The sequence below is a fragment of the Zootoca vivipara genome, chromosome 13 (assembly GCF_965207765.1).
Source record: "Zootoca vivipara chromosome 13, rZooViv2.hap1.1, whole genome shotgun sequence".
Taxonomy (NCBI): domain Eukaryota; kingdom Metazoa; phylum Chordata; class Lepidosauria; order Squamata; family Lacertidae; genus Zootoca; species Zootoca vivipara.
In genome coordinates, this window is record NC_142596.1 from 37,337,277 (window position 1) to 37,347,789 (window position 10,513).

General features: G+C 43.8%; 1 protein-coding gene across 6 annotated transcripts; it reads left to right on the forward strand.

Annotated features, from left to right (window-relative positions):
- Positions 1 to 373: 373 nt before the first annotated feature.
- On the forward strand, positions 374 to 10,513 carry C13H8orf33 (chromosome 13 C8orf33 homolog). 6 transcript variants are annotated; one of them, XM_035130772.3, is made up of 9 exons: positions 374 to 520; positions 1,601 to 1,661; positions 2,259 to 2,349; positions 3,017 to 3,154; positions 4,141 to 4,662; positions 4,971 to 5,107; positions 6,090 to 6,177; positions 7,297 to 7,443; positions 8,158 to 10,513. In XM_035130772.3, the coding sequence occupies exons 2-9, from the start codon at positions 1,653 to 1,655 to the stop codon at positions 8,361 to 8,363; spliced, it is 1,338 nt and encodes a 445-aa protein (XP_034986663.1). In that variant the 5' UTR covers positions 374 to 520; positions 1,601 to 1,652; the 3' UTR covers positions 8,364 to 10,513. The 6 variants fall into 6 exon arrangements, with proteins under 6 accessions (XP_034986663.1, XP_088512766.1, XP_034986664.1 ...); XM_088656640.1 differs by having other exon boundaries at positions 7,957 to 8,998; XM_035130773.3 differs by having other exon boundaries at positions 404 to 554.

A 10,513-nucleotide genomic window follows, 5' to 3' on the forward strand; every position in this document is an offset into this window, starting at 1 on the left:
GTCCCCAGGGAGATTATTATCATCGCCTCTTCCACAACTTTTTTTTTATTACAGTATTTTATTTTTTAAAGGGAGGATAGGATTGCAATCCTATACCACTTCAACCCTGGGAAGAAACCCCATTGGACTCAATCGGAATTATTCTTGAGTAGAAATGATTGAGTAGAAGATTAAGCTTTTAGCACTGAGGGGGGGGGGGAAAGGAAAGAAAAAGAATAATGAACCCGAATGTGGGAGTTAAAAACACCTCCTTAAAGTGTGATATACTTTGTGGGCGATTCCTGAGCAAGAGATTTGCAGCAATCGAAAGCTACCGCTTCAGTTTCAAGACCGGTTGCATAGCCGGAATGACTTCACGGCGGAACTGAACGCAGAGAATGTTAGGTGACGGGGAAGAGGTTCGGCCCCGGACATGGTCCGCCTCGCTTATTTGCATGGCAGAGCTTGAGCAGCCAATTAAGGAGTGAAGAGCTGCAGAAATATCCACATAACAACTTGAAAGAGAATCCAGTTTGCTCAGGTCTGTGAAGCTGGCACAGGAAGGGGGGAATTTGGTGAGCGAGAAAGATGATCTTAAAATAGATGATCTTAAAATAGATTGGAGACCTACTGGTAGAACTCTAGGTTACTTGCTATAGAGTGACCTGGAATTTGCTAACCATTTAACAAGAGCAACAACAAATAGTAAGTTTTTCTGGCGGTCGGTGGGTGGGTGTCGTCCTAATTAAGCTGCTGAAATGAATAAAGCAAGGGTGTGTTTGTGCGTGAAAGGGCTGTGAGCTCGGTGCTTGTGGGGACCTTCTTCCTTTATTCTAAGTGTTATGTCAGTGCATGCACACCCCTCCAAAAAGCGACATTTAGCATTAATGTAGGGTTCTCAGTGCTTCACTAAGAACCCTGAAACTGCTTTTATGGTTCCCATTTTGCAGATTGAAGACTGAGGTTGAGAGATAGGGACTTGCCTAAGGCCACCTGCCTAGGAAGGACTCTCACTTAGGCCCAGTCAGAATGTTTGTGAATTAGCCCAGCATAGTGTCTACCCTGACTTATAGCTGCTCGAGTCTAGGGTCTCTAAGCAGTCTTTCCAACAGCCTGCTACCTGGGCTAGGTGGACAAATAGGAAGCTACTTACTGGGTCATTGTAGGTAGCCTCAGGCAAGCCACTTTTTCTCAGCCTCAGCTCCTTATTTGCAGCTGGAGATACTGTGGATTGAACCTGGAGTTATCTGCATGGAAAGCATGTTTACTCACATGTAAGTCCCATTGTATTCAGTGGTCATAGGAGCACAGGAAGCTGCTTTCTACTGAATCAGACCATCATTCCATCTTGGTTAATATTGCCTGCACTGCTTGGCAGTGGCTCTCCAGGATTTCAGATTAGAGTCTTTCTCCGCCCTACTTGGAGACACTTGGGATTGAACCTAGGACATTCTATTTGCAAAGCAGATGCCCTGCCACTGAGCTGCAGGTCCCTACCTCAGCAGAGGGCTGCAACCATACACACATATCTTTCTAGGAGTAAGCCCCCTGAACTCGGTGGGGGATTGAACTGTAAATTTCTAATGTTCTGGAATGTTGATCTGTAATTTTGTGCTTCTAGGTGAATGATGATGTAAGGACTTGTACACAAGCCTGCATTGCCAACTATCCCAATGGAAGAGGTAAGGAGCGTGTGGGCCTTTCTCTGTTCCCTGGGTCTTTTGCTCCTGTATACCTGTAAAAGCTAAAAAAGGAGGAATTTTAGCAAGTACAAGTCATGTCACAGTGCTGCAAGGTGTTTTATAACTGCATCTTCACATCCAAAACAATTAAAATACAGAGACCAGCCCTCCAGTTTCAGATGACATTTTTTATTACATTTCTGGACTTTGGACATGTCTATGTCTGGAGAGAGATCTGGTTCACAAGTCACACTAAATTGCAATTTAAAACAAACGGGTTTAATACAGTGGTTGTGTATGTGTGAATAAGTAAGCACAAGGAATAAATCCCACATTCCCCCAAATCCCTTGGAGTTGTGCTTTACTGTGGTGGAAGAGAGGAGGCACAGTCTCCAAATATTATAGAGTTTCCCACTGAAAAATTGTCTGGGTTCCATCCAATTCTGGTACTAACAGAGAAATAGCATTAGAAACACCTGTGTTTCTCAGTATGTGGAAAGAGAGGGAGGGACACACACGGACACACACACACACACACAAAAACACCTTTTAAGTAGCAGCCCTTATGCCATCTCTGTTATCTTTCCATTAATCCAGGCTCCCAAACCAACATACCAGGAGGAACTGGAATGGTGCATCTCTCAACTGGAGACCGGTCTCCTGCATCTCAACCCAACTCCAAAGCAAGGTGTGTTGCCTCAAGGTCACTGGCTTAACCCTAAACCAGTAAGATCAGCCACAAAACATTGTGGTGTGGAGTGCTGCTGTTAGGCTGCTAACCTGCTCCATTTGAGCTCAACTTTTGTTGTTGGAAAAACAGAATACAAATATTAAATCAAATTACTATGTCACGGTCCCCCACCAGCCACTCCATTGCGCTGCCAGCCACCATTCCATGCCCACTGAACATGCTTACGTCTCATTGGCTTGTTCCCCACCCCTTAGGATTTTTTTCTGTATTTTTTTTGTTTAGTTTTTATGTACTGTACTGAAAACCTTAGGGTTTCCCCAAGCCTGCTTATACCATCTCTCTTGAGCCATTCAGACTTCAGATACCTTGTGCCATTTTGACGACATTGGCAACAGCACACATGACTTGAACTTCAGAGATATTGATAATCACCCAGCATCTTTGTAGTGCAATGTTTCTTCTCTTTTTTAAAAAATGGAATGGGAGTGCATGTTAAACAGCATGTGTAGAGAGGGGAGAAGTACTACTGAAGTTACCTTGCAGAGTACTTGTAGGGGCTACTGAGATTACTTGTGGACTGTCAAATACTTTTGTAAGAGCATCAAGTTAAAAGCAGAGTTATCGTTGTGAGTTGTTTGTCTTTTCTTCCACTTCTTGTGAGCAGTAGAGGAGACGCAGCGCATCCTTGGGGTCCTTCGCTCGAGCAAATCTCCTCTTGTGAAAAAGCGGCAGGTGATGCACCATGTCTTTGGAGACTACCGGCTCAAGATGGCAGAGGAGAGGCAGAGGGCAGCAAAAGCAGGTGAGGTGGAAAGCTGTGCTGTCAAGCATCACTCAGCAATGCTACTTCCTCTGAGTTGGGAAACTTTATCGGTCCGAGGGGCCACAATTTTAAATTTTAAAATTCTTCTCAATTTGTATTGTGTTATTTTATGCACTGACTAGCTGTTATTTTTATCGATTACAGTTTAGAAAGTATTTATTGTAATTGATAAGGGCGAATTTCTGTTTAATTATTATTTGCTGATATTAAATTTTATGGTGTACTATATTCTAATGGATTATTGAATATTACTTTATTTGATGTAAGTTTATTTTAAAGTTATTTTTTAGTGTGATATTTTTGTATTTGATCAGATTGTTATAAGATGTGTGATCTTATTTATTTATTTTATTATTACAGTATTATTGAATTTATATATTATATTGAATTTTATACCCAGAGGTTCTTCAGTTCTTCAGTTTGTAAACTGCCTTGTGCGTAGTAATATAGAAAAGGTGATACACAAATTAAAGATGAAATGAAATGAAATTCCTTCTGGGCAACCTTTTGGGGGCCCATGCCAGTGGTGGGTGGGTGGGGTCAGTAGGTGGGACAACAAATATAAATTACCTTTAAGTAGTACTAATGTCACACTCAGAAATCCCTCTCTATCCTATGCCCAAGCAAGCAAGAGGCTTATCAGAGTTCAAGGGCGCAGCCCAGCCACGCAAAAACACTGGAGGGTATGAAGCAAGGCCAATGAGAGCTGTGGCCTGGAGTAGTTTTGACAAGATTTCAGACATTTTAATCTCACACCCTTGCCTGTAAGGCTGGAACTGCTTGTTGCTGCTGTTGCCAAAAGCCTCAGGCTGCATGTTGTTTCCATCAGCAAATACAGACCAGCCTTTAGTTGTGTCTCATCTTCTCGTCAGATGTGGCCAGAAGTGCAGGCGAATGACCAATTCCCTAGAAAAAGCCATAGTGACATAGTGAAAACACTCACCCTTCTGTTCCTTCTCCTGTAGCTGTGAAGCCCGAGAACACTGTGCAGATACAGCCAGGAGATACCCTCAGTTCAAGCAGCGTGGCGTACAGGAAGCAAGCCAACCACCCTTCTGCAGCACCAACATCATTGTTTGCACCGTCAGACAACAGCTTTCAGTTTGACTTTGTTATTTCCAAGGGAACCTCAGAAGAAATTGGTGGAACTGCGAGAGAAGCACATGAGGTGGCTGACTCCGGAGAGCAGTCCACTGGTAGCCGTCTCTCTGGGACACTGGACATTGGAACAGAGAAGCCCGAGTTTGCTTTCAACTTTGTCATACCAGACGTTCCCCCTCTTCCATCTGCTGCCGAAGATCCAGGCTCTGAAGCTGTGGTAGAAGCAGCCACAGAGGTAGACTCCACATCCCAAAATGCCACAGAGACCATGCCACCAGAGAGTGCGACTTTTTCAAAACCCAATAAATCAGCTGTGAAGGGCAATGGAGGTAGAAGAGATGAAGGCCCCGTGCAAGAGGTTTCTAAATCAGAGACTGCCCAAGCAGGTATGGAAACTGTAACTGCAAGTTTTAATCAAGTTTCTGAAATAGATGTATGCCTGCTCGCCTACAGTGAGTAGAGAATTGGTTCCAGGCGATGCTCATTTTAACAAATGTTCTTTCATTTATAAGGCCTTCTGTTGCCATTGCTCAGGGTAATATGGAATTTATTGCATTGTTGCAGTAAGAATCTCATGCAATAAAGGGCCCTTTTTTCTCTGCCTGTGGGAGCCTTTCCAATAAGACATATGCATACAGTTAAATTGATTTAAAAGACAGGTGAACGAATAAGAATTTTTCATTTTTTCCCCTAGGAACAAAGCTGAGTGGATCTTCCAATAGGAAAAAGAAAAAGAAACAGCCACCTTTAAAAGGAGCACATGGTGGCAATGTAAATGGAGATCCCAGACCTTGTGGAGAAGGTAGACTTGACCAAACTGACATGTGTCAGGTATGTGAACACCTTGTGCGTCAGAAGGAATGCGGCTAAATTTTTGTATAAATATTTCCAAAGTTCTGCCACCCGTAGCTCCAGTTGACAGCATGGTAGTCATTTATTTTATTTAAGTATTGTTACTTAAGGGGTAACCCAGTCAGATGGGCAGGGTACAAATTATCATTATCATTATTATTATTATTCCTCTACTCTTCAATGGAAAAAGCACCCCAGAGTGACTTTTAATAGCAATAATAAGAGAGTCCCTGTCCTCAACTGTATTATCTGAAAGACATTAAAACAAAGGAGAAGGAATAGGGAGGGTGGAGGGAAAACACAAACTCAGAACGTTCTTATAAACGTTCTTCCTTTCAGGGAGAGGGGGAAGCAAGCACTTATGTGTAGGTGAATTTGCATGCTTTATCCTGGTGGCAGCAAAATTTTAAGGGCAGAATGTCACCCTGTTTAGAATTGAGAAGGGTAAGCTTTCTTTAACTCCCTGATTAGAAACATATTTATCAGCACACCGGTTTGAATGGGGATAGAAGGTCAAGTTGCCACCATTGTTGAGAGAAAAAATAGGAGAAACATCCTATGGTTAAGAGCCATTTGACAGTGGAACAGGCTGCCTCAAGAGATGGTGGGCCCTCCTTAGCTGGGTGGATTTAAGCAGAGGCTGGGCAGCCACCTTTCAGAGTTGCTGTAGTTGCATCCCACACTACAGTTCCTGCTTTGAGCAAAGGGTTGGGCTGATGATCTCTAAGGTCACTTTAATTTCTATTTTTTTTAAAAAAAATTGTGCTTGCCTTTTAAAACGTCCTGCCTGGAAACCAAATCTCTCTCCACTCCTCCTTTTTTGTACTCCTTGAAAGAGAAATCCATTGCCTCTCCGACAGAAACCTAGAGGGAAGTCAGTTGCAAAGGAGGTACTTGCCCAGCTAGTCTTAATTGACTCTCCCTTTTCTCCTGTGTCCCACCCCCATTTTTCTTGCAACAGTCAGATGAACAGATGAAGAGGGAGGTGGACTGGTGCATTGAGCAGCTGGAGCTTGGCCTGAAGACTCGGAAATCAACTCCCAAGCAGAGTGAGTCCACTTGCTGGGGAAGACTGGGGGGGGGGGCGGAGTAAATAGAGTATCTCTCCTATGTGGATCCCTCCCCCCCACGGAGGAAGTCATTGTTCTGCTATGTTCATTTATTTTGATCTGCAAATGTTTGTGTGTGGGGTTTTTTTCTTCAATGCTTTCATTCTGTTTTGTGATTTCTTGGCTGCTCTGAAAGCTTTTGCTGATGAGTGTTGTGCACATTTCATAATGCTATATACTAATTGCCTGCGTCTGCCCATGGGAAGCCCTGGTTTGGGTCACTGTGGGTCACTGTGAGCAGAGGATACTGGACTACATTGGCCACTGATCTGATCCTGCAGGGCTCTTTTTATCTTATTATGTGTGTGTGGATTCTTATGTGTAAAAAATGACACCATCCATGTACATGAAGGAAGTGCCAACAGTCTTAGGGGAACAGAAAAATAAAAAAAATCTTTAGCAGAGAAAAAGAGCCCAACAAAGACTGAGCATGCTCAGAAGACCAATTGGTTGATGGGTTTGTGTGTATGGATGAGGTGAAAAACCAGGGGTGGGTGGTGGGTGGGAGATGGAACGGAGTACAGTGGTACCTCGGATTATGAACTTAATCCATTCTGGAAGTCCGTTCTTAAACCAAAACCATTCTTAAACCGAGGCGCGCTTTCCCTAATGAGGCCTCCTGCCACCGGTGCCCTTCCACCATTCGGCTTCTGTTCTTAAACCAAGGTGTAAAGTTCACAAACCAGGACACTACTTCCGGTTTTGCGGAGTTTGTAAACTGAATAGTTCGTAAACAGGGCTGTTCTTAAACCGAGGTACCACTGTAGCTTAGAGGAGGGTGCGGCTGGCTCATCAGCACCATGAACTAGAACAGTTCAGCATCATAGATTCATAGAGCTGGAAGGGACCACAAAGAACATGTAGTCCAGCTCCCTGCACTGCAGAAATCTCGCCCATAAACCTGAGATTAAGGGTTTCATGCTCTGCTGATTGTGTGATCCCTCTCCCTCCCACAGTCCACACTGTAACATTTTGTGGCAGGCCCCCCTCTTGTGACGACTATGAAAACCACATGAAATAGTAAGTAGTAATAAAAAAATGTCATTTGCTTTGGTTCAGTGGATGAGGCACTCAGGGCCATCAAGACTCTGCGCAGCGAGAAGGCGGTGCTGGCAAAGAAGCGCCAGTTGATGCGTGCCCTATTTGGCGATTACAGGAAAAAAATTGCAGAGGAAAAACAGAAGCAGCTGAAGCTCATGCAAGCAGGTAAGGAAGCGAAGCATGGCTGAGAATTTGGGGACACAGAGTTTTGAGCCACAGCGATAGCATATTAGGGGCTGTTTCTGACTGGGGCTAATATTGGGGCTGGTAGGCAGAATACAACTGCACAGAGCAGTCTCCAGCTTTCAGTCTTTACATGTCTGCTTGGAATTCAGTGGGACTTAAGCCCAGATAAGTGAGTAAAGGATTGACAAGAGATTGCAGATAATTGTTGAACCCTTGCCTAGATGCTGATGCTGTAAATTCTGTCCCGCCCAAAGGAGTTGTGTGCCTAAGTTTCAGTTGTTCTTACTGCAACAAAGTTGTAGCTGGTGCTTGGGAACATCAGAAGCTGCTTTAAGCTGGTCGGCCTTTCTCAGTATTGTCTACACCAGAAATTGCCAATGTGGTGCTCTCCAGGTGCTGTTGGACTGCAACTCCCACCAGCCACAGCCAATGTGGTCAGTTGTCTGCCTTAAACAGAGGAAAGCAGTGTTATTCCTGTTCCCTTTTTTCTAGGGAGAAGGAGCATTTGGAGGGCTGTGTCCCAGATGTAAAAGGTAGCAGGTTCCCCAAACACGATCAGTTACTTTCAGCTCGATCTCACCTTTTAAAAGATGCCTGTGCAAGCAAAAGTGTTCAGGATGAGAAAGTGGACAGACTCACTGAGGTGTGTGACGCAATTAAGAGTTTTTAACAGTGATCTTTTCTATCTCCAAGCGTCGAAAGCAGCTCGTATTGCAGAAGTGACTGAAGATGCTTGCAGGAAGAGCAGCCGGGTTTTCAGGAAGTCCGCAGTCATGGCCAGGAGGGACCAGAGACCTGCAGGGTCCTTTATCCCGTCTTCTACGCAGACAGCTTCTACTGAGACGTGCTCTTTTGCACTCACATCTTCCCAAGAGGAATTCTGCTTCAATTTTTTCTAAGGAAGTTTGTTGAATACTTTGAACAGGTTTCTTTCACCTGGGTCTTAGAAACTTGGGCAAGGTTTGCGTTTTGAAAAACCAAAGAAACAAGCAAGCCAAAAACTTACTTGCAGAAAGGCTGCAAAAAAATGGAATCAGGTATGTTGTTGAGTAGCCTGGAAAGCCTAATGGAAGTGCCTTAGGGGAGGAGGAGAAAGGGGGGTCTGGTGTAATCTGTGCAGGCCCCCATGAAATAAGTGGTAGCTTAATAAACATCGCAGCACATGGCTTGCACCCAAGGATTCTGGGAGTTGTACAATTTCCAGCGCTCTGAACAAACTACATCTCCCAGGATTCTTTGGGGGAAGCCATGTGCTTAGGATCTACTTTAAATGTACGGTGTGCATGCAGACAGAGTGGGTGTCTTTTTCTTTTTAAATCTTGGTGGAAATCTAGTAAAATAGCTGGTAGAGAAGAGAGGTAATCAGCAGGAAGCAAAAGAATGCCTAGCCAAAGATGGACTGTAAAAATACAGCAGGTGCATCTATGTCATCAGAATTACTTTACACCTTGTAATTAAACCACTTTGACGTTTTTGGGTTATTTTTTCAATCAAGTGGTATATAAATTTTATGAAATAAAATAATTGAATCCTCCATTATTTACATTTAGAGTTTTTGTGTGAGACAGGTCACATGCACACCATTTACAGTAATACCTCGGGTTACGAACGCGATCCGTTCCGGATCGCAGTTCGTAACCCGAATAGTTCGTAAACCAAACGCGATCCGAAGATTTTTTGCGCTTTGCGCATGCGCAGACCGTGTGTGTTGCTTCTGCGCGTGCGCGGCGAAAACACTTCCGGGTTTGCGCAGTTCGTAACCCAAACTGTTCGCAAACCGAGGTGTTCGTAACCCGAGGTACGACTGTATTCAAACCACATTTGAAACATATGGCTTTCCCCAAGGAATCCTGGGAACTGTAGTTTACCCCTCACAGAGACACATTTTCCAGCATTCTTCATAAACTACAGTTACCAGGATTCTTTGGGGGAAGCTGTGTGCTTTAAATGTATGCTGTGGGTGTGACTTCCCTGTTCAAAGCTCTGTACAGCACATATATGTTTCCACTGGATCCTGGTACGGTGCAGTTAATCGCTAAAATCATATATTTTATAGTGACTAACAATACATTTATTTTTATAGCATGTCATTTGGGAGATAGATATTAATTTTATAGCAAAATGCTTCTGTTTCCTTAGTTACTGTAGTGCAGGGTCCCCAAACCAAATGCGGCCCAACGCCTTCTAAATCCGACCCGCGGACAGTCCAGGAATCAGCATGTTTTTACATGAGTAGAATGTGTCCTTTTATTTAAAATGCATCTCTGGGTTATTTGTGGGGCATAGGAATTCGTTCATATTTTTTTTCAAAATATAGTCCGGCCCCCCACAAGGTCTGAGTGACAGTGGACCGGCCCCCCGCTAAAAAAGTTTGCTGACCCCTGCTGTAGTGAATGTGATTGCCAGCTGACCACAGACAATAGCCTGCCTTGTTCTTTTGGCTTCAAGAGCAGCCGAATCTTCAGAAATCAGCACAACAAAGTAGATTTTCACGGCATTATCATTATTACCTGCTGATTCCTGCATATCCACCTGATATGAAAAGGCATCACTGCTGGCAATTGTTAATTCTCACACATACGCAAATGAATATCTGCAAAAACCCTGAACCTGTGCAGCTGCTAAGATTGGTCACTTGGCACTGAATAGCCATAGCTGCCAAGTTTTCCCTTTTCTCGCGAGGAAGCCTATTCAGCATAAGGGAAAATCCCTTTAAAAAAGGGATAACTTGGCAGCTATGCTGAATAGCTGATATCGAAAAAAATTGCCTGATGAAATTTGCCAAGCATTGTGGGTACAGTCAAGCCTAGATGGCTGCCTTGTTGGGAGATCAGGCATTTCCCATGGTGACATCAGCTGTTGACTGTAACATTAGAGATCATGGGAGGCTTCCTCACACCTATGCAATGCAAATTGCCTACTTGTGTGAATATGTCAAGTAAAAAAGAAAGAAAGCCAGTCTCTTTTGCACCTAGGCAAGAACAGGAGCAAATGATCTAGTGAACAGATGGATGCCTTAAATCAGAGACAAAATAAATGGATTTCCAGA